The sequence below is a fragment of the Falco naumanni genome, chromosome 3, assembly GCF_017639655.2.
Source record: "Falco naumanni isolate bFalNau1 chromosome 3, bFalNau1.pat, whole genome shotgun sequence".
Taxonomy (NCBI): Eukaryota; Metazoa; Chordata; class Aves; order Falconiformes; family Falconidae; genus Falco; species Falco naumanni.
Genome location: NC_054056.1, coordinates 27,519,666 through 27,543,157, shown reverse-complemented (window position 1 = coordinate 27,543,157; position 23,492 = coordinate 27,519,666). Strand labels below are relative to the sequence as shown.

Genomic DNA, 23,492 nt, shown 5'->3' with positions numbered 1-23,492 from the left:
TTTTAAAAATCTTAATGCTGATTTTTAAGAAAATATTAACATTTAGGATTTTCTGACATCTGTGCATGATATGCATGTATTACAAATATATAAACTTGTATTCAGTTTCACATGGACTGCATACAGATGTGCATGCTTGTAGGTGTTTGTGTACGTGTATAAATATATGAAGACCTTAAGTGAATTAAAATGTAGAACAACACAGGTAAAATTGTTTGGAATAATGTGATACTAACAGGAAAGCAAAAATTGAGTCATATTTATCCATGTATGACCAGTGCTTAGATGGTGCAAATTCACCCAGGTGAGCAGGACTATGCCAGGGTACATCTGCTGAGCATCAGGCTTTTAATGAGTCTTGCGTGCTCTCTGTATGTGTACTATGAAAAGTATTAGACAGTTATAAAAAGCTAACTAAATCAGCAGAAAATCAAGGCTATGGGTAACAAAACGGAGTTGCTGTCAATGCCAGAGGTGCTGTCAGTGAAGGGACAAGGTACCTTCGCTGGTTTATGTGTATCCATGGTCTTGGGTAAGGCACTGCTGCGACTAGAATGTTTTCCGGTGGCAGTTTGCTGCAGGTTAAATGGCAGGCTAAAGATCGTTGTAAGTGGAAAGCATAAGTCTAACCAGCGTAACCTCTAACCATCCTCTCTTGGTTTATTTCTTCTTTAAAATTGTAGGCATCCAATAGGATTCAAGAATCCAAAAATCAGTATAGTCACATTATGCAAGAAAGAGAAACCTTGCTGATAAAAATGAGTGCTTTGGAGCAAGACAAAGCCAGGCTGCAGAGATTAGAAGAGGAGCTGAACCGTTTGAAAGTTACCCTGGAATCAGAGTCTCGTTTGAAGCAACGCCTGGAAAGTGAGAAGCAACAAATCCTGAATGACCTCAATCAGTGGAAGAGCCAGCACTCCCGGACAGAGGAATCCATAAGGAAGATCCAGTGTGAGAGAGAGAAGAGTGAGAGGGAGAAGAACACCCTGCGGAGTGAGATTGAAAGGCTGCAGATGGAGATCAAACGGATTGAGGAGAGATACAGGTGCAGACTGGAAGAGACGGCTGTCAAAAACCAGTCGGAGTTGGAGTCCGAGCGTCTCAGGCTGCAAAGAGAGATTGAGAAACTCAAGCAACGCCCGTATGGGTCCCACAGATCTACGCAGACCGAGGAAGACTTTTGTATTGATGCCTCCAAGTTGCTGTTCAGTGGGCTGCGGAAGAAGATCACAGCAATGCAGCTGTATGAGTGTCAACTGATAGACAAACTCACACTGGATAAGCTGCTGAAGGGGCAGAGGTCAGTGGAAGAAGTCGCAGCTGACATTGAACCCTACCTCAAAGGGGCAGGTGCTATTGCAGGGGTGTCTCTTTCACCCAGACAAAAGTACTCTTTTGTTGAGGCCAAACGGAATCAGCTCCTTACAGCAGAAAACGCGGTCCTGCTCTTAGAAGCCCAGGCAGCAACAGGAGGTGTGATAGACCCACACCGAAACGAGATGTTAACTGTGGACAGTGCTATCGCCAGAGATCTGATCGACTTTGATGACAGAGAACAAATCTATACAGCAGAAAAGGCTATTACAGGATTTAAAGATCCTTTCTCGGGCAAAACTGTGCCAGTATCTGAAGCCATCAAGAAAAACCTGGTTGACAGAGAAACTGGGATTCGTCTGCTTGAAGCCCAGCTGGCTGTAGGAGGCATTGTTGATCCTGTCAACAGTGTTTTCCTACCCAAAGATATAGCTTTATCTCGCGGGTTGATTGACAAAGACCTCTACAGGATCCTAAACAACTGCCAGGGCACTACAAAGAACTTCATTGATCCCACCACCAAAAAGGCAGTCACTTACATGCAGCTGAAGGAAAAATGTAGGATTGAACCACACACTGGTCTGCTCCTCCTCCCAGTGCAGAAGAGGAGTATGTCATTCCAAGGGATCAGGCAGCCTGTCTCAGCAGATGCACTGCTTGAGGCTGGAATTATTAAGGAATCCACAAGGAATGACTTGGAAAGAGGTGCCATTACAGTGGAAGAAGTGAGCGAGAGAATTATTGATTTCCTTCAGGGCTCTAGCTGTATTGCGGGTATCTACAATGAGGCTACTAAAGAGAAGCTTGGCATTTACCAGGCTATGAAAATAGGTTTGGTTAGACCAGGGACAGCCCTTGAACTCCTAGAAGCCCAGGCAGCCACAGGGTTCATAGTGGATCCTGTCAGCAACGTGAGGCTGCCTGTTGAGGAAGCTTACAAAAGAGGCCTTGTTGGAATTGAATTTAAAGAAAAACTTCTCTCTGCTGAAAGAGCTGTCACCGGGTACAAAGACCCAGAAACTGGAACCATCATTTCTCTGTTTCAAGCCATGAACAAAGAGCTCATAGAGAGAGGCCATGGCATTCGTTTGCTGGAGGCCCAGATTGCTACCGGAGGAATCATTGACCCCAAAGAGAGCTACCGCTTGCCAGTAGAGACAGCCTACAAGCGTGGCTACTTCAATGAAGAGCTCAACCAGATCCTTAGTGATCCAAGTGATGACACCAAAGGGTTCTTTGATCCCAACACAGAGGAGAATTTGACCTACTTGCAGCTGAAAGAAAGGTGCATAAAGGACGAAGCAACAGGGCTCTGCCTTCTGCCCCTGAGAGAGAAGAAGAAGGTGGTGCACACCTCACAGAAGAACACCCTTAGGAAGCGCCGGGTTGTCATTGTAGATCCAGAAACAAACAGGGAAATGTCCGTGCAGGAGGCGTACAGCAAAGGCCTCATAGATTATGACACCTATACAGAACTAGCCGAACAGGAGTGTGAGTGGGAAGAAATAACTATTACAGGATCAGATGGCAGCAGTAGAGTAGTCCTGGTCGACAGAAAAACAGGTAGCCAGTATGACATCCAAGATGCTATTGATAAAGGTCTGGTTGAGAGGAAGTTTTTTGACCAGTACCGTTCTGGCAGTTTAAGCCTGACGCAGTTTGCAGACATGATTTCCTGCCGGAACGGCACTGACGAGGTGTTCCGGCACGAGTCGGTGACTCGGTCTCCTACAGTGCTGAGTGTCAGGAGTTCTTCTTCACTGATCAGGAGCGGTTCTTTCTCAGAGACCCCAGAAGAGTGCAGTCCTATTGCAGCCATATTTGACACAGAAAACTTGGAGAAAATCTCCATTTCAGAAGCTATACAGCGAGGCATCGTGGATAGCATCACTGGGCAGCGGTTACTTGAAGCCCAGGCTTGTACAGGGGGCATAATATGCCCTACCACAGGCCAGCGGCTTTCGCTTCAGGAAGCTGCCAGTCAGGGCATCATTGATCAGGATATGGCCACGCGCCTCAAACCAGCTCAGAAGGCCTTCATAGGGTTTGAAGGCATAAAGGGAGGACGCAAGAGGATGTCAGCAGCTGAAGCAGTGAAGGAAAAATGGTTGCCTTATGAGGCTGGGCAGCGGTTCCTTGAATTCCAGTACCTCACCGGAGGTCTTGTGGACCCAGAAGTGCGTGGAAGAATAAGTACTGAAGAAGCCATTAGGAATGGATTGATTGATGGTCGTGCTGCCCAGAAATTGCAAGACATGAACAGCTATCCCAAAATCCTGACCTGCCCCAAGACCAAACTGAAAATATCCTACAAAGATGCAATGAATCGGTCAATGGTGGAAGACATCACTGGGCTTAAACTCTTGGAAGCAGCCTCCGTTTCATCAAAAGGCATATCCAGTCCCTACAATGTCTCCTCAGCACCTGGCTCTCGCTCTGGCTCTCGCTCTGGCTCACGTTCAGGCTCACGCAGTGGGTCTAGGAGAGGAAGTTTTGATGCATCAGCAAGCTCTTCGTATTCTTACTCGTACTCAACCTTCAGCAGTGGGTCTATTGGGCGCTAATAACAAGTGGGAAAATATGTCTGCGTTTTAATATCATTTAGATTATTCTGTGTCCCCTTTCCTAAAAAAAAAGCAACCAACTAAACCCAAAACAACAACAAAGTAACCCAAAGCAAAACCCTTAAGTCTCCTGGGTATGTTCAACTTCTCATCTGAAAAAGCTGTAAAATGTTTGAATGCAAATTTATGGAATATATATTAGGGGGGTGCAAAAACCCATAATTGTGAATTTTGAGGTTTGGTTCCCATTTTCTGTTAGTGTTTGGATTTCAATTGATCTCTGTATATTTTAAGTACTCTATCATGTGCCGCCTTCTTTTATCTGTAACTGTCAACCCCTAAGCTTGTAACTGAGGTTTGGAAGTCTTACAGTAGTTTTTTTCCACATTGACCTTTTTCAATTTGCTATTATGAAGAAAAAAAGAAAGAACAATATGGACAGAAAATGCCTTTAATGTTGGTTTAGAATCTATACTATAAACATGAAAAGCTCTGTCTTCCAGATGCTCTACTTCTCTATGTTTGGCTAGCCATTTTCTTAAGTATAACTTGGTGGATATAAAGGGCTATTACTAGGCTGGGCTTTTGTTTTACTGTTACCCATATATATTTTCTACTGTTTTGCTTGATTTCCATGTAACAAAAGAAAAAAAATCCAACTGCACCATGTCAACTATTCTGGGCAATAAACTTCTGAAGTTTTAAAGTATTTGTTGTGTGCTTCTGAAATTTAGCTATGGACATTCTTGGAGATTAGAGAATATCTAATCTTGGAGATAAATATTAGAGAAAGAACCATTAAAAAAAGTAGCACATACTAGCTTTGTCATAAAAAGTGTACAGCACATTATTTTTCATTATGTTAATCCACCATTTTGACGAATGTGGACTTCTGGTTCTGGATTTTCAGTAGGAAAATGAGGGTAGCACCAGTAATAGAAAACACCAGTAGCAGAAAGCCTGTTCCCACAGTTGGTTATAGACTGGAAGGTCACCAGAAGTGTATTTCTTCTGCTTGCGTTCCAGCCCGTTGTCTGCAGCTACAAGGGACTGACACACATTCTCCCTTACCCATCAGTGTAACTTTCGATGATGAACAGAACAAAGATACAGTAACGGGGCTTGGATGGCCAGTGTGGTGGCACAGGAGGATCTTTCAAAACCTGAACAATCACCTCCTGTAATGACTTCCCACCTCTTCTGCTGGCTTCTGGAAGCCTAGGTTGAGAAAATAGCAAGAGTGTATCAGTGTTCACGCGATGCCTTGCTGTTGGCAGCTCTGCATGGGCTGTTGGCAGCCTGCTCCCTTCTTTTATCTGAGCTGAAGAAGCTCCTGAGGTGAGAAACCAGAGGATTAGAGGAGGACACAAAAGTGGTTTGAAGCCACTTCAGCTGCCATGAATATTCCTTAGCCAGAGCAGAAAACAATTTGCGTACATTGAAACTGTCCTGTCCTCTTCCATTTGCCACACAGTGCAGATGCCTCCGAGTAGGCACTATGTTCTTGGCAGGGTGACCACTCAGAATTTAGAATGGTTTTAGACAACTGCTAGTACAGAGCCTTAACAACAAAACTATTAGCACAATGCACCAGTAGCTGAAATAAATTCTTCCTGTAAGTCACTGAAAGTGTTGCTTGAAGCACGTACCCGCGTTTAGCCCACTGGTCTGTGAATTTTATCAGCTGCTACAGATAGGAAGAAGTTGATAAGCATAAATGCTAGTCACTATTAATGACACTGCCTAATTTTTATAGCACGTTCCTTTTTTGCAGTAAGGACTAGCGTGGGGTTTGGTACTGCTGTCTCTGGTGAAGGTGTACCTTCTAGCCTGAGAAGCATTTCCAGTGTTTGCTGAAGGTGAGAGCTGTGTATAAAATCCCCGCCGTATATAAAGTTCCTCAGTTACTGGACTAAGAAATCAAACGGACTGGTACAAGTCAGTGGTGAAGACCCCTCTATAGACAGTAGGTGAGCAAGTGCATCCCATCTCCTATTTTTGTCCACATTGACCTTTTATGAAATTTAGCTATGCTAAATTCATAGCTAAATAATATAGCTAATATAAATTTATGAAATTTAGCTATGCTAAATTTCATAAAGCATATGAAGCCCCACACCTTCAGAGGTTTCTCTCCAGCTGAAGTTCATTAGCTGTACCGTAGAGGAAGAGCCAGTGCCTGTATGGCTTTCTGACTACTAGTTAAAAAAAACCAACAAACCACCACTGCTTTATTTAATCCCAGAATGTTTCCACCGTTTTAAATGACTAGTGAGGTTCCTGAGCTCTACAGCAAAGGTAGAACTGGTCACTGCTGAAGGAAAGCCTGCTCTTGGGTGCATGCGCCCTGCAGCCTGCACAGGCTGAGGAATCCTGCACACTCTTTGCAGCAGAATTGCCGCAGGACTGGGTTTATGTTTTTGCACGAGGCATTCCTGGCGTCTGTGCTAGGCCATTTAAAACTCTTACCTTTACCTATTACCTTTCTTGCTGCTCAGTCAACCTTTTGACCTATCAGAGTGGCCTAAATACAAGATCATCCCACAGAAACGATGCTGACACTGCTTCCTCCTTGCATACCTACCCTCCAGCAGCAGATGGAGTGTGACATTAGTCAGTGGTGGCCTTACACGGCCAGAGGGGTTTGGTGCAGCAGACCCAGGTGCCCAGCACCTCGGTAGCAGCTGAGCTAGAGCAGGCAGCAGGTGGGACAGGGTGCTGCTAACGTGGGGTGCTGAAGAGATAAGTGGAGACTTTTCCTCCACTATAAAAAGGTGCAGAGACAAGAGCTTGAAAAGAATCTGGTTTTCAGAGCTGAGGTTTGGTGATGGCAGCCTCACAGGGATATCAGCTAGCAGAGAGAGGCAAGGCAGGTGAGTGCACTCAGAGGGGTGGGGTGCTGCGGGATGGAGGAGATGGGGTTTGTGGCAATACCTGGCATCCCTGAGCTAGGAGAGCCATGCCTGGCATTTGAAGAACAGGCAGGCTGTGGCCTGGAGTGGTGTGATGGGAGCACAGGGGGACCGTGGGGCTGCTGCTGTGGCTTTGAGGCAGGGTGTTTGTAGGCTTCGTAGCTCTTTTGCACCAAAGGCGGGGAGAACTCTGCTCGTGTGTTTTGAAAGAATGACTGGCAGCTTTGGGTGATCTCTGCTGCTGGGATGGTAATTCCTCAGTATTGAAAAGCTGGAATAAACTTGTTGGTCCAGCCTGTGGCTGCAGGCGCTTCCCTGTGCAGAAGGAGCGTTGGCTCCGCGCACCCATCAGCAGCCTTGCTGTTTGCAGTTAATCCTCTGAATTTGCTGTCTCCTCCTTCTTCCCTGTGCCTTGGGGTGGGTGCTGCTCGCCCTGTTTGATGGCAAATGGGTGCCCAGCATGCTGACTTGACTGCTGGGGCTGGGGAGGGTTCAGTCATCTGCAGGGTCAGCTCCCTGGAGAACCGGGCTTTGCTCTGAGCAGGACTGGAATTCCTTTCTGAGAGTTTTATTGACTGAGTTAATGGTCTTGATGTTGTGAATTTGCTGTCCTTTGGCTGGAGGCTGGGGAGCGACTGCTGCTTAGGACCCAAAGTATGTAAGGCACCATATGGTTTGCACAATACAGTGCTGCTCAAGCCAGAGTTTTGCTGCATTATGCTATCTGGAAACGTGCACATGTCACGGTTAACGAATAGTCTGGCCTTATGAGTATGAAAGAGGGGTGGGGAGGCTTACAGAACAGCAACTACGTGACTTACTGTAAAATTGTCTGAATTTATAAGTATTTACACAGAGAGTGGGTTTAAGTTGTTTTGGGGTTTTGTTTGGGGTTTTTTTTAGGATTTGTTCCACTTTCTATACACTTTTATAACAGAAATCTGGAAGAGTCAGTTACTTTGAAGATTTTATGAACCTAGGCTGTTCTGAGATGAGCAGAATTTGCTTGTCATGTGTAACACTCTCAGAATAATGCTATAATTGAAAATATTTTTCTTATGTGCCCAGACAATGTGAGACCAATTCCTGGGCACCTCAAGGCAGGCTGTGCATCGACTCTCTGCTTCTTTCTGATCTGTATTTGCTACCCTGGTGTTTAATGATTATTCACCTGGGATTTGAAGTGAACTTTAATTTTTGTCCTTGCAGTTGGTGTGTATATGTATATACATAACTGCATCATATAATAAAGAAAAAAGCAATATTTGGGGCTCCATTCATTACCTCTCAAAGCCAGTTTCAGCTTTAGTAGTTTATCAGCAAAAATATTTTATGGTAGTGTTAATCTAGTGGGAGGCTCTGTTGGGAGAGTTGAACATCCATCTGTTAATACATGAGGTGATGAAGTAGCTGATCCCTCTGTCGATTCCTGTTCTGTTGGCGGGTTGGGGATGTATGTAATGCAATCCTTTGCTTTACACAGTCCAGGTGCACTTGGTGAACTGGGGAGTGTTGGATGCCTGGCGTGGTCACTGTGTCCAGAGGGATGTGTTTTGCTTGGCTGCCTATTTTGGGCAGCCACAGGGTATTCAGGGGACCCTGATAAGGGAAAATGAGTCTGTATAAAGAAAATATGCTGAAAGAGTGGACTCCCCCACCATGCTCCACAAAATCATCTGCTTATATTGCTTTGACCAGGAGTGACTCCATGAGAAGTGGTGAAAATTTACTAGTGTAAAACCGGAGGAAGTATCTAAGTCCAGCAAATGCTTCAGAGAAAAATCAGTAACACAGGCAAATGGTGAGGATTAGGAGGTCAATCGGAACCGGGCAGCAAAGCACTAGAGAAGGGTGTTCCTTCTTTTAAATCCTCCAGCACGTGCGGCACCTTCCCCCTGCAAATGGGGTAGGGGGTCCTCATGGCTTTCTTGGCACGTGGCCGATGCGTGAATGAGGGGGCTGAGTTAACTAGCCCTGAAAGGGCTGTGGGAGACAAAGCAGCTCTCTCCTTTCCCTTTAACATGCCCATGGGCATGTTATTGCCATTTCTCTAACCAGGGTCCTGAGGACACATCCCATTATCTGCCTATGTGGTGGCAGCTGCTGGACAAACTCTGTTTCTTGCAGAGATCAAATAAGCACTGTGATTCCAATGCGGCTGAAATAGTAAATATATAGGAGCTGCTGTTGAATACTGTTATCTCATTGCAAATAAGCCCTTTACTATATAAAAAGCTTTTCTGCCCCATGTGTTTAATGGCTGAATCAATGGTAAATAGAGGATAAAACTATTCAATCGGAGGTGGCTGTCATTCAACACGTAAGTTACCTCCCAGACCTTGGCAACCATCTAAGCCAGGGAGATTTTCTGCCTGAATTGCCCTTCTACCCTTACAGCCTATGTCTTCTATATGACAAAAGGAGGCGAAGCATGTCAGGCCACTGCAGCTCGTGCTTAGTGAACTGACTGTAGGGGCTTTTGGACTCCTACCTGGTATCCCAGCTGCTCCCTTCACTCCAGGAAATACCACAGGTCCTCTGGGGCCAGGCTCACCATTAAGTCCAGGCAGACCAGGTTTTTCTTCTTTTAAAACTTTTTTAAAAATGTTGCTGCTTTTTTTTTTTTAAATTAGCCCGAGAGTAATGTATGTGTTTTCATAGGAGGAAAAAAAATAAAGAACAAAGTACTGGAAAGTTTTGTGTGTGTAGTAATTTTTTTTTTTTACAAGCAACCAAGGATAGAACTGGGATAGTGCTTGGTTTCTTGGCTGAGCAAAGGAGTTTAAGAACATAACCCAATGTTTCATTTTCATATGGCTTTATTTTTAAAACTTCATGATTAAATTTGGTTCAAATTTAAAGTGCTGCTATAAGCATTTGCATTTAGGAAATATCAGGAAAATCTTTAAACCTCTCTGGCTTTTTTTTTTTTTTCCTTTCCATCTAGCACAAGTTTTAAAATATCTGTAGTTGATCTGGCCTTTCTTGGTTTTCTGGCAAATACTTGCAGGAGGAGTAGGTGGAATGCACATGTCTACACCCCAGGAATTTTAGAGTCTCCACTTCTTCAGGTTGCTATTAAAGCTTCTGATCCAATTAATCCAATTTGATACAGCTTATCTGTGGACCATCTGCTGTGCAAGTTGGAGGAAGGGTGTGGGTTCCACCACTGTTTGGCAAATATAACAACCTTGGCCTTTGCGGATGGCTTGGTGCTATTAAGTGAATCCTGGGATGGAACACAGAAAAATATTGAAATTTTAGAGGTCTTTTGAAATCTGGAGGGGAAGTGACATGGCTTTACCTTCCGAAGGACTCTGACATGTTCAGTGGCTGTCTGGCATGGCCAGCTACAATGGGTGGCTGAGCCGCAGGGAACAGTTAAAAGGCTGCGTGGTGTTAGAGGGTCTGAGATGGAGATAGATCAGTGGTGTCAGAACCATGCTCCTGTAGGGGACACCACAGAGAATGAGGCACCTTGGATGGTGGTGACCCACAGGACTCTGCTTCAGTCTCCACCCTCCTGCATTACAATCAGGAAGAGAAATGAAGTTTCAGTAGCTGTAGGCACCCAGAAGCAAGGTCTTCAGGGGGGAGCTGTACCAGCAGCACACCATGGTTACTGCAAAAAGAAAAAAAATTGTGCTTGTAGTGGGTGACCCTGTTAAGGGGCTCTGGGGCACCCACCTGCCAGCCTGATGGAGTCACCTGAGGTGCGCTGCCTTCCAGGAGCGAGATGTTGCTGAGAGGCGGCCACACCTTGGCAAGAGCACGGACTGCTGTCCTTGGCCACTCTTCCACGTGGGCATGAATGGCACCGCAGGCCAGAACCTGAGCAGGGTCAAGGAAGACTATAAAGCCCTGTTGGGGGTGCAGGTGAAATGTTGGTGCCCAAGTTATTTCATTCTTCCATTTTACCAGCAAAAGGAAGGGGCGCAGCCAGGAACAGATGTATAATGCACATCAGCTTTTGGTTTTGCAGCTGGTACTGTTGTGAGGGGTTTGGTGACAATGGGACATTCTTTGGTTATAGCCTGTTAGGAAGGGATGGGACCCATCTATCTAGAAAAGGCAAGGGGATCTTTGGTAGCAGGCTGGCCAGCTTGGTGAGGTGGGCTTAACACTAAAGGACTTGGGGGGGGGGAGGGTTCGCAGTAGCAATGCTCACACCATTGCATCCAGCTGGGGAATAAGCCAGGCCAACCAGAACAGTGATGTATGTTCCTTAGTTGCCTCCCAAGATGAGTACCAGAAGGCCAACCGCTTCAAGGGGGTGTGTGGCTGTGGTGGATCCTCTTGTACATCTCCTGGGAAACCTGTGTGCTCCATTACCTCCCTGAAATACCTGTATGCCAATGGGTGCAGCATGGGAAATAAACGGGAGGAACTGGAGATCTGTGTGTGGTTGCAGGGCCATGATCTCATTGCAGTTAGACACACGGTGGGATAGCTCATGTGACTGGAATGCTGTCATGGATGGCTATCCATGGATGGCCATCTGGGAAAGACAGCCAGCAAGGAGAGGTGGTGGAGCTGCTTGTTATGTGAGGGAGCAACTGGAACGTATTGAGCTCTGCCTTGGCATGGATGTAGCATGAGTTGAGAGCATATGGGTAAGGATTAGTGGCCAGGACAACATGGGTGATGCTGTTGTAGGTGTTGGCTACAGGCCACCTGATGAGGAAGAAGTTAATGAGGCCTTCTATAGATGATTGGAGGTAGCCTCATGATTGCAGGCCCTGGTTCTCATGGAGGACTTCAAGGGTGGAGGTAGGAGTCAGGAGTCCCTTTTCTGCCTCTGGCTTGTGGAGCAGCTGAAGAAAAGCCTGGAGAGAGCAACAGAGCTTTGAAATCAGCTTTGCTGCTGGCCTCTTCAGAGGCTGTCAGCAAAGACTCTGATTAATGTCAAATCTGAGGCAGACTCGTGTTACGTCTATCATCCTGCTAGGAAAACCGGATTCTGATAAACTAGCTGTTTCGAATGAGCCATCAAGCACTGTAGGTGCCTGGTTGCATGAGACTAATGTATAGCTATTATCCATGGACTGTGTGTGCGAATTGTATGTGAGCTCCAAAGATGTCCTTACGGGAAGCGTATCTGTCTCTGGATTAGAGCTTTCCATAGCAATGGCATAGGAAGTAGGACTGGAAATTACTTTTATCCCCTTCCTTGTCCCCCCCTGGCTTCTGACCCATTCCAGTAGGCATTATGATTCAAAATGGGAGGATGGGGCTTTACAAGGGTTAGAAATTGCCAGTTACACAAATTCAAAGAACATTGGTTCTACCTTTTATCTAGCATCCCCGCCTCTTTTTCCTACAGCATCACCCTTTTAAAAGAGGGAATCCAGCTCTATGTCCTTGCACCTTCTCAGTAAAGAGAGATTTCCTCATTCATTATCGTTTATTTGTTCCCTTAATGCAGGAAATCTGAGCCTTTAAACTCATCTGTGTGAATTGCCTGTACTGTTAGGCTTGAGATCTGTGGACTTGTTCCCTGCTAGCACCATGTAACTCCACTCCCCTGCTAGTCTCAGGGCCTGGGGATCGGGTGAGCCTCCCTGCAGTCGGGGCACAGCCCAGCTGTCCTTCCAGTCTGTCATTCGCCAGTGGGGGATGCAGGAGAGTTCTCCAAACACGCTTTTGTCTCCAAAGTTGCTCTATTGCCCCACAGAAATGCTGTGCCCCGCCGGGCACATCAGGTCTGGGGGGAATGTAAGAGTGCCTGGGACTTCCAGGCCTTTGCAGCAAGTAACACCAAAGTCCCAAGAGAAATTAGCCGTCGTGGGGATGCTGCTGAAAAATCCCGTCCTCCATCAGCTGGGAGCACACAGCCCTGGGCGCACACCCCATAAAGGCAGAGTGGCTCTGCAATAGCTCACCTACGGCACGTTTTACAAGGATTTACTTCAAGACCAGATAACCAGCCATACTTCTGGACTATCATCTCCATTCCCACCTTAAGCCCCCCAGATCAAAATTACTCGTGGGTAAGTTGAAGTTGCGTGGTTTTGATCAGCGTTAACAGTAGGGCTTTACCTTTTGGCCTTTTATTCCTGTGAGGCTTAGCCTACCAGGTGGGCAAGGACCTCCCATGTCACCTGTGGTGCCCGGAATGGAAAAGAGAAATGAGCCATTAAGAGAATTCAGGCAGGTTTTTGTAAGTCTAATTAGTCTTTTAATTGACCTCTCTTCCTTTTTTTGCTCTGTAACAGTGGCAGAAGAGGCTGTGGGAAGTGTTGCTGCACTGTCAAAGCCTGTCAGCACAATAAAAATAATAAAAAAAATAAAGTTAAAAGCAGGCTAGCTCACATATCATACACGTATGGTGCTGTGGAGCAGGGGTTGTGTGTTCCTTGTCTTCCACAAATAAAAAGTGATTTAAATAATCTCTCTTTCATGACTGGTAGAGTAGTTGAATTACCTTGCCATTGCTGTGGTCTGAGAGCATTTGTGTGTGGCTCAGACTTGTGAGACTCTGCGAATGGGGTTGTGTGCCCGAGTCCTAAACTACTCAGAAATGAGACCTGTTCTAGAGGGTATCAAATGCCAGGCTGTACCTGCAGTCCTCCACTAATGTGTGCAGAGGCTGCTTAAAAGCTCAGTTACACATCTGTTTGATTTTACTTAACGATATGTTACCTTACTTGAGTTATTTTTACATGTAGTTAATGAGAGGTTTGTAAGTTTGATTTTTTTTTTTTAATTTTTTTTCCCCCATGGAAGATTTGGCTTGTCTTTCTTCTAGAGGACATTTTTGGGCAGATATTCTCTCTTACAGATTTACCTGCTATACAGTTATCCAGTTTCAATATTTGAAACACATGTATCTTTAAGACTTAAAGATATTCAGACTTGAATCTTGAGCTCTCTGAAAGTTTTGGTGAGCAGGTCTCCAGAAATATCCAAAACTATTACTACCTTCCCCTCCCCCCATCCTTTTTCCCTCTGGAAACAAAAGCAGCTCCTACAAACCAGGCTTTCCCCTCCTGCTGGCAACCTTGGAAGCACCTTCAGATGATCATTTCTCATTGTGCCATGTTGAGCTGCTGCTGCACATCTGCCCCAGGGATCTGTAGGACCCTGCCTGTAGCAGGGAGGTGACGCTCAGTCCCAGCTGCACCCCAGATATCCACAAAATTCACAAGAAGATTGTAGTTGTTTGTCAGGGAAAGCACAGTAAGAGCTTAGCACCATGGCATCTTTCTGCCATCCACCAGCTTCCCTCCAGAATGCTGGTTTTCTTGCTCAGGCTTTACAGCAGCCTGAAAATGGCATTGGAAGCAGTACAAAAAAAATAAGATAAAATATTGCTGCATCCTACTGTGTTGGTACGTGGTCAGGTACATGCTGCCACACATGTATTTGTACCACATTGGGATGTAAAACTGGTACCCATGTTCCACCATTGAAGAAGTGGGTTGTGTGGTGTAGCACAATAAAGCCTGGTCTTCCTGAGGAGCATCCTTGACCTTGCTCACCCTTAGCTCCTGCCAAGGCAGTTGAAAACATCTGGGATCACTCACTTCTGGGAAAGGGTGGTTAACAGTAATAAACTTTGATCCAAGCTCACTATGCAGTTAAGGTGAACCTTAAGAGAGTTATTAAGCTGGACTTACGGTTTATGGAACTTTTATTTGTTTTTTAGTTCTGGAGGAATGATAAAATCTCTATTTCTAGTTCATTTTTACAGCAGCCCTGACTAGGAAAGGAGAAGCTGAGAAGGCAGCAGCAATAGCCAAGGGTATTATTGGATTACGTGGCAAGCCTTTTGGTGCAATCATAGTAAAAGTTAGGCTGTAGGAGTCATCTGGAGTGCTTTAGCCACTCTTAGATTTTTGGCAGGGCTTTTAGCTGTAAAGTCAATCATGTACTGTTGGAAGGTAAAGCCCTGGAAGATGCTACTTTCTGCTATCATTTTATTTCCTTGTTTTTTTCAACCCCCCTTGTCCTCATCGCTAGGAGTACTAAAACTGATTTTATGTGCTAGCCACACCGTGTGTTTTTCTGGTCCCAGGGATCTTGCCTTGCCCCCTAGCCCTGCAGTCCCCAAGGGATGCTGAGGAAACAATGAAATCAATGCTCTTTGTGCCTGAAAACTGGCTTTGTTAACATTTTGAAGCGAACCCTAACTCACATGCTTTCCTGGACTGCCATCTACTCCTGAGATCCCACACACCCTTCATCACCCTGGAAGTAACAAAGTAATCCAAATAAAGCTCCCCATCTTGCTCAATATTTCTGTGTTGTGGAGGACGTTTTTGCCTTTTTTTGTATATCTGAGTGAATTTAATGCTCTTCAATAATCTGCTTTGATACCACTAGGCAGTTATTTCCAACACAGAACGTGAACTGCTTCAAAGCTGGAAGATTACACATCATGTTTCACTTACATGCTTTTAGTTAGACATCTTCAGGCACAAGAGAATAAATTTGATTTTAGGCCAATTGAACAACGTATGGAACAGTTTGTTCTCCAGCTCACCACCCCCTGCCCAGAGAAAATCCTATGAGCCTTTCAGCAAACCAGGGAAATGACATTTTCTGCACACTATTATGCAGTGAAGCCAAAAAGTATTGCAGTTAAGTTCTTCCAGGAATAAGAATAAGGTGCTGTTTCATGGCAAGGATGCTGGCAACTTCCAAAAAGGGGAAAAAACAGGGTAAAACGTTTTCATTATGAATTCCTAAAAATCAATCTTTAAAAATTATGTTTGCCTTTACATAAATTTCTGGCACCATTGATATCAATGACCTAGGACCACATTCAAAATAGACCTTGTTTTATATCATACACTCATCCAGTCTGTCCCATACCCCTCCTGTATAACCTTAGGTAAAACAGAATTAAAGGAATGGTGCTGTAACTGAGTTGCCTGAAACTTTGCATGACATCAAAAAGATTGTGATCCTTTGAATAACAAGCATCAGAAAATCACCTTATAAGTGTTTACCAGTCTGCAGTCTCAGAATGGCTGTTTTGTGAAGACCACAGTCAGGACTAATCACCTTGTATAGGAATAATTCCCTTAATTTTTATAGTAATAAATAAAATCTCTTTAAGGCTACAGTGTGTCTGTCTACGACATAGCTGTATATTTGAATCCTGTCCTTTGGCTGATGAGGTGAGATTGCCCAAGTGCTTTGTGCTCTTAATGACTTCTGTAGAAATCGCAGCCTTGGAGTAGACAGCTCTCCATAGTCTTATCCTTTCAGCTAAGCCTGCTGAAAGTCAGAGTCCTTCCCTAAGCGTGATTTTTGTAGTCTTCTAGGTCCTTGAGTGCTAGGTCCTGCTGGAGTCAGGAGGGCTCATTCTGGGGAAAGGTATTCCCATGAGTGAGCAGGAATAGTGGCCTGGTCCCTGTTAAGGCATTTTTGTTACAGTGGTGGGGGCTAGAATGTATAGCATCTCTGTGGGCCTCCTGGGAGCACCAGCACTGCCACAAGCCCTGCCTCATTGCTAATGGTTCTACTGGTTTTATTAATGACTACTTGAGTGAGCACACCAAAGCAAGGAGCAGTTCTGTATATAGCGGGGCTTCAGAGCCTAGAGCTGCTGTGACTTTGGTCTGCAACGCTTCTATGAATTTATTTGACCATGAACACACAAAGGATTTATTTGCATGTTCAGGATGTCCGTTCTCGGCATCGATGGAGGCACAGCTCATGGCTTCTCCTGCTGTAGATTTGCAAACTCTCTGGGTAGACAGCTGGGTCCATTAGCAGCAGGAAAGCCCTGGGGTGAAGACTGGAGAGCTGTTATTACAACATAATTGTTTATTCCTCACTAAATCATACTCATTTTGCCTCCACAGCCAGCCCTGTGTGAATTCACTACAAATCCTGTACCATGATGAGTTCTCAAAGAGATACCAGATTTAACATGATAAAGGAATAGGACAAGTTCAGCTCAAATTGGGCTCGAGTGCCGCGTCCCTTGCCCCGTTTCGCTCTAGATTCATCTGAAGCCATGTGCCAGTCAGTGCCACCAAGTTTACCAAAATCCATGTCTGGTGCTTTCAAAACTTCATCAAACTGTACAACATAGGACACAGGGATGTGTTGCTGCGGGCACCTCTAGGAATCTGGGTCCCCCTCGCTGCAAGGGTACCTCAGGATAGCCACCCCTAGGGAAAGGGCTGGAGTAGCCAGAGCTCAGCAGTGTGGAAGGCATGGAGAGCTGGTGTATGGAGAAAAATCTGCTGCTTTGGGAGGCCTCTCAATGCCTCCTGAAGTATGCATCACCCACGTTCCTAGCCTTGGACACTGAACTGACGTCTCAGTCTGCTGCTTTCCATGCTCAGTGATGTTCAGAAATAATTTACGGTTCTTGCCAGGCAGAGTCCCTAATTTGAAAGCACATGCCCAAGCAATGGATCGTGCCACACGATCTGAGAACCCCAGTGACCCAAGAGAAGCCCTTGCATGCAGCTCTTCTTCCTCCTTGTTGCTAGGTTTGTACCACCACCAAAGGATTATTTTCCCCTTGCTCCTTAACCCTTATACCAGCAACTGTTTTCTGGAGAACAATGAAGTCGGAGATTTGGCCTGTTGACCTTCATGCCCCAAGGATCTGGGCAGTCAGTCTAAGATGTGTTGATAGATCTTGTTCCCTGTTACATACATGCTAACACAAATCCTCCTGCCAAACCTCAGCTTCATCTTGAGCTGTTCTTTGAGATGACTTTTGCTTCTTTCTCTTCCTTTAAAAAGCTATTTGAAGTTAATCCTATTTACATCTAGCTGGATTTGGTGGGCTGGTTCTGCATGATGCCATCAATGGCAATTGGCTCCATCAGTTCTTGGGGATCATTGTTTTCTCAGCATTATTCCAGGACCCTAGTCCAAAATACAAACCCTGAAGAGTATTTGATTTTTTTTTTTTTTTTAGTCTGTTTACATCTAGTAAAATGTCTTGTGAAGCTCTTACTGTAAATCCAGGCCAAAGTTCCTGACTTTAGCCAGTGCTCTCAGGCACTTGAAGGAAACAGATTATCTGAGAACATGGTTTCATGTGCAAATTGTGCTGTTGTATGTGTGGGCTGTGATTGAAAGGGGAATCCTGCATTCATCCTGCTTTTGCTGCCTTTTCTCATATAGCCTGAGCAGAGAACAGATGCAACTGGAAACCAATACATTTAAAAAAAACCCCAAAACAAAAAACAACAAAAAAACCCCACAAAACAAAACCGAAAAACCAACATGCAAACATAGAAAAGGTATAGCTGCTCGGGAATGGTGTTGATTTAGGGTTGGCTTCTGCTGAGTGTTAAGCCATACCTAAAGAGAATATTTAAGAGCCATGGTGGGTCCCAGTGGCCATTTTAGCTACTTCATTAGCAGTGATGGGTCTCGGTGCGCTAAATTGGTGGGAGCTGGTAAACATGAAGAGAATGTCATTTGCATAGAGGAAAAGATGTTTGAACCAAAGTGTTTCTTAAGGATAATATTGCCAAAAGGTATCATAATTAAATGTCTACTTGCAGTGGAATGCTGCTACTGAGAATACTATTTGGTTCTTGCTGCTGTGTTCATAAGAAACAGAAGTAAAAAAAAAAAAAAATATCTCATCAATGCAAATTGTAATTAAGCTGATATTTCATACCCTCTTTCTAGCACATGAGCAACCATCTCCCTCACTCCCATCAATACCATCCTGGTATGCAAAGTCAGCTATTACTTTTGGGGTTTGAATGAGCAGTATGATTACAATGATTCTTACCTAGCTGCTTCCAACAAACAATATAAAAATGCAAGGTATTAACCGTGTATTCTGTCTCCTTTTGGTTTAGATATACCCTGTGGACCTGGAAAATTAGGATCTCCCTGTGATGGAGAAATCAGACAATTAAAAATAGACACATTCAATCATTTTTCTTCATTTCTCAGGATCACAATACACACAGAAGTTAATCTTTACTGGGTATGAATTCATAAAAATTAAGTTTGGGAAAGGTCAATGAACTCTGAGCCCTGCGCTGCTTGGTTTCATCAAAACAACTAACAAAAGGTAATCTTGGACTGGGAAATACCACAATCTAAATTTAGCATAGGAATTTGCAAGTGAACAAGACAGGTAAACAAGGGTAATATGGTTATGTACTAATTAAATAAGTGCAGCTTAGCATTAAAGGTGAGATATGAGGCAATGTAAAATGTTGGCTTCCCCACCTTGAGAATCAACTTCACCTTTTCTTCAGAAAACTCAACAGTTATTCATGCGGGGTTTTAATTTTTTTTAATGTAAGTAAGTAGTTTCAAACCCATGTATCGTGTGGTAAAACATCTCTCTTTTTGGAACCACACACAACCAAAGCCCAGAGAACCGATTTGCCTAATCCCTGGTACCTGGCATCTGATAATGAAAAAAGGTGATGCTTAATGAAGGGAACAAATGAGCACAGCACCTGGTGTATGTTTTGAAACTACATGGATTGTAATTATGTGTGTTGTTTAATGTTTTTGATCATTTATCATAGTTCCTGAGTAGCCAGAGGATCTTTCAGAGCCTACTGGGTCTGAGTCAACCTGTCAATTTTAAAGCAAGTACTAATTGGTAACTGTGGAGCGGGGACATCAGATAAGATGAAGTAATTTTCAAGCTGACATTCTGGTACCATGAGTAGTCCTGAAAGATGGAGAAAGGATGAAAGCATCATCATGCCCCATGGTGATGCGCTCTGCAATAACTCCTACATACCATATGCATTAGGATTTTATGTATATGCATGTATTAGGCTAATCTCAAAGCAGATTGTTGGGGAGGGATGCAAACAGGAACAGAAAGCATCTATCTTAAACCATAATGAACCTGCAGTATATCGTTGAGAGGCTGTTATACCTGACATATTAGTCGTGGATGTTCTTGGTGCTCAGCCAAGCTACCAGACTTTCCTTTTTAGTACTACCAGCCAGAAGATAAGGATTATAATCTGTTAAAGCAAGCATTTGCTACCTATACAGAAGGAATTTTGGATGAAAAGCTGTCCAGCTAAAAATCGATGCAGGTGTTAGAGTGACTTATGGAGGTGTGGGGTGTGGAAGTGGGCAGCAACATCAAAAATGCAATTCACTCTGCAATCACTGATTTCTTGTAATTTCTGTTTTCTTATAACTATGCTTGGCATTTCATATTCTTACCAGACCCTCTCATTTTTTGTTAGCTGCAGTTCAGATGCAAGATACTGGCTTTTACAGTGGGAGCAAAGCTAGGTTTTTTCATGCTCTATCTCATTTCTAAGCACCTGAGAGAGAAGTATTTGCTATTTCTAGGTGTGACTACATGGTTGTCCCCACTATGGTCATAGAATCACAGAATGGTTGAGGTGGGAAGGGACCTCTGGATGTCATTTGGTCCAACCCTTCTGCTCAAGCAGGGCCACCTACAGGTGGCTGCTCAGGACCATGTCTGGATGGGGTTTTGAACATCTCCAAGGATGGAGACTCCATAACCTCTCTGACAACTTGTGCCAGGGCATGGTCACCCTCACAGTAAAGAAGTGCTTCCGTGTGTTCAGACAAACCTGTGTTTCAGTTTGTGCCTACTGCCTCTGGTCCTGTCTCTGGGTACCACTGAAAAGAATGTGGTTCTGCCTTTGGGTATTAGTACAAATTGATGAGATACCCCTGAATCTTCTCTTCCCTGGGCTGAACAGTCCCAGGTCTTTCGGTCTTTCCTCATACGGGAGCTGCTCCAGTTTCCCTACAGTATCTAGATGCCCTTCATTTTCATCCCTTGGACGAAAAGCACAAACCCATTTCTGGAGGGTAAGATGTGATTGTGGGAACATTTGATCCATCTTCACTTCTACTGACTTCCCTTGGATGGCTCGTGCTTTAGACCATATGCTGCATGAGTCCCACAGGAAGGAATGGTTCCAGAGTCATGCTTAAGGACAAAGAATATAAAATAGTAATGGATTAGGATACTACACATCAGTGCTTCTGATGGATCGCTGCAACACGATAGTGCACCAAACATCACAGAGCCCTCACAGAGTGGGGCTGAGACTTCAGGCCAGGAATATCTCAAGGTGTTATGTGAATAGGCTACAGGTTACCAGTATTTTATTGCCTTTGATATTTATGAAACCTTCCCCCAACCCAGTGTGCATCACTCGTGGTAAAAGCTAATGTGCCTGTATAGAGTTAAGAAAGGAAAATGTTCAGAGACTAGAAAAAGCATTTCTTCTCCAAAACTTAACATTGCAGTAGCCCTAGAGCTGAAATTTATACTCAGATTCAAATACAGGTCCTGAGCAGACAAACCACACCTGTTTGTAATGTCAGGTAAGTGAAGGAGAATTAGAAGTACTTTGTTTTGCAGCTACAAGAAGAGAGGCTTTGCCTCCTGGAGATCTAGGATGAAGTTCTGGCTCTACAAAAAAACCCAGGGAACTGACTACTGATTCCAGTGGGACCAGTTTTTCACCTTAGTCCTTTAATATTTTTCAAACAAACTCAATCTTTTAAGCAAATGAGTAATATATTTTTGCAACCCCCTAACGCTTCATGTGCTGTTAGTCTTGCTCTAATCAGTAAATGCCTGTCCTCATTGCCAGGCAGACTGGCATGATCTGGCTCTCCAAAAACACTGCTGCAATCTGTTAGTTTCCACATATCCCGAGCTAGCACCCTTGTGGGGAAGGAAAGAAACATGCAACAAGAAAAGCAAATTAGTAGAGCATAGCTAGGTTAAACTGGTCATGTTTAAGCAATACTTGACATACGCTTTCCTTGTGTGTTCCAAGTGGGAGAAAATACATATGTCTAATTTCCATATTTACAAGTACATAAAGTAAGAAACTCACCTGCTCATCTGCCTGTAAGGAAGAGGTGAAGGAAAGAACAACAGTGAACATTAAGGAAATGGATTTAAATAAAATCTTAGGGAAAAGAAACCACAAGGATATGTTATTTGCAATCAGTCAGCTCACCACCCCAGGAACTTCACAGCAGGTTTCCTCTGCTGCCACGTTATGATCTACATGAAGTTCAAGCTGTTGCACACCAACCTATGAGATCAGTCAATAGGAAGCCAGGTTCTAAAATTCCTGAACAGTTGCTATCTACCCCCAGTCTGTTTGGTTATCCATACAGGCACCTTCACTAGCGTATACGAGCATTTCCCCAATATAGGACTAAGTGCAATAATTAATTCCCAGGTTGTAGGAGAAAGAGCTTGCTAGGTTTGTGGATTTGTCTGCATGGGCTGGAAAGGAGTTCTGGTGTGTGGTGCATCTGAAGAAGTAATTGTGGAAGTATTAAGCTTCAAGGAAGTATCTCATTCATTTACTTTGGAGAGTGTTAAGGTCTAAAGTGATCTCAGCTGGGAGAGACTTTCTAGAATTTTTTTGTCTGTGAAAATCTTGTGTTAGTTTTCTCAGGCTGAATGGCCCTGTACTGTTCCAGCAGTAGCAAGTCAGGGCCACAGAGGGAAAGCAAATGCAAGACTGCTGTCTCCAGGGTTATTTTGGCTATGGGACAGAGTCTCGTTCTGTTTTTTTGAGGAATCAAATCAAAAGGAAGAGCACTCTCATCAGCCTCTTTTGTTAAACAGAAGGGTTAAAGAATTTTGAGCCAGTCCCTTCCAGTGACTGTGGAGCATGTCCTTTGCACTTGAAATAAAACAAATGTAGTTCCCAGACACTAAATTCAGCCTGCTAACCACAGATCTGCTTCTAACAGACAGTAATCCCAAAGGTAAACATTAATGAAGTAATAAATTCCTGCTATTATAATATAAAACCAACGCTGTGCATAGAATAACTCTTGGCAGCTGAGGTCAAGTGGAACTTTACATACGCAGTAAGGCCCTGATGATCACTCAGGGAATAACGTTGTCCTGGGCTCACCTCGCCAGGGCACCATCTCCACCTGCCCCCCTTGCTCTGTAGTGACTGACAACGGGCCGTGCCTGCCGGCTGGCAGTGTACAGACAGGGTGAGATGGCTTCCCTTAGCACTCGGGGCAGGGCAAGTTTGTGCCAGGCTTCATCAGAAACCTCTCCCTTGTTCTCCAAGATGGTACGAAGCCAGACCCTTTTGCAGCTGCACCATAGGCAGTAGTTGCTTTCTCTGTGGAGATGTAGCCTAGTCAGCCCCACCTCTGTCCTTTATCTCCCAGAGGTCCCATGTCATCTTAGAAGTGTCCCCTCTCACTCTGAAAGGTGGAGACAACGGAGTATTCCTTGGGAAGAACAAATCTAGAAACAAACCACAGGACAATTTTAGAAGTATTTCTTCTTTGCTGTCACTGCAACAATATGAAGCCCACTTGAAATATTTTTGCTGTTAATGACACCTGGCATGGGGAATTATGCTTGTCAGTGGAAGGGGAACAAATGTACCAAACAAGGGCTTGAAATGTATTGTAATACTCTTAAGAAAGGAGAGTTACCCAGACACGTGAGTAAAATGAAGTATTATAATTCTCATATTATCATCATGTATTTAAAATCTCAATCAGAAGTAACTGGAGCTATAGTTTCCACTAAACCCAGAGGAGATATACCAATTTTCAGGAGCTGTGGATATGATGCTTTGCTTTTAGTAGATAATTTGGCAGTCAGTTATGCTTGGGTTTACTGCTGACAATGGTCATAGTAGGAGGAAGGGCTTGTGTAATGTCTGTGTAAAAGCCCAAGTGTTTACCAATGTCACTTTGTGTACCTGATTTTAGTTCTGGTTTGCACACTTGCCCT

At 44.3% G+C, this 23,492-nt stretch overlaps 1 protein-coding gene across 3 annotated transcripts in view; it reads left to right on the top strand.

The window, feature by feature from the left end:
- Positions 1–4,587, top strand: part of LOC121085449 (desmoplakin) — a 39,959-nt gene extending 35,372 nt beyond the window's left edge. For all 3 annotated transcript variants that reach the window (XM_040588119.1, XM_040588121.1, XM_040588120.1), the window contains exon 24: positions 684–4,587. In XM_040588119.1, the coding sequence (XP_040444053.1) occupies positions 684–3,878 (3,195 nt within the window). In that variant the 3' untranslated portion in view covers positions 3,879–4,587. The remainder of the gene's footprint in view (positions 1–683) is intronic.
- Positions 4,588–23,492: the final 18,905 nt, after the last annotated feature.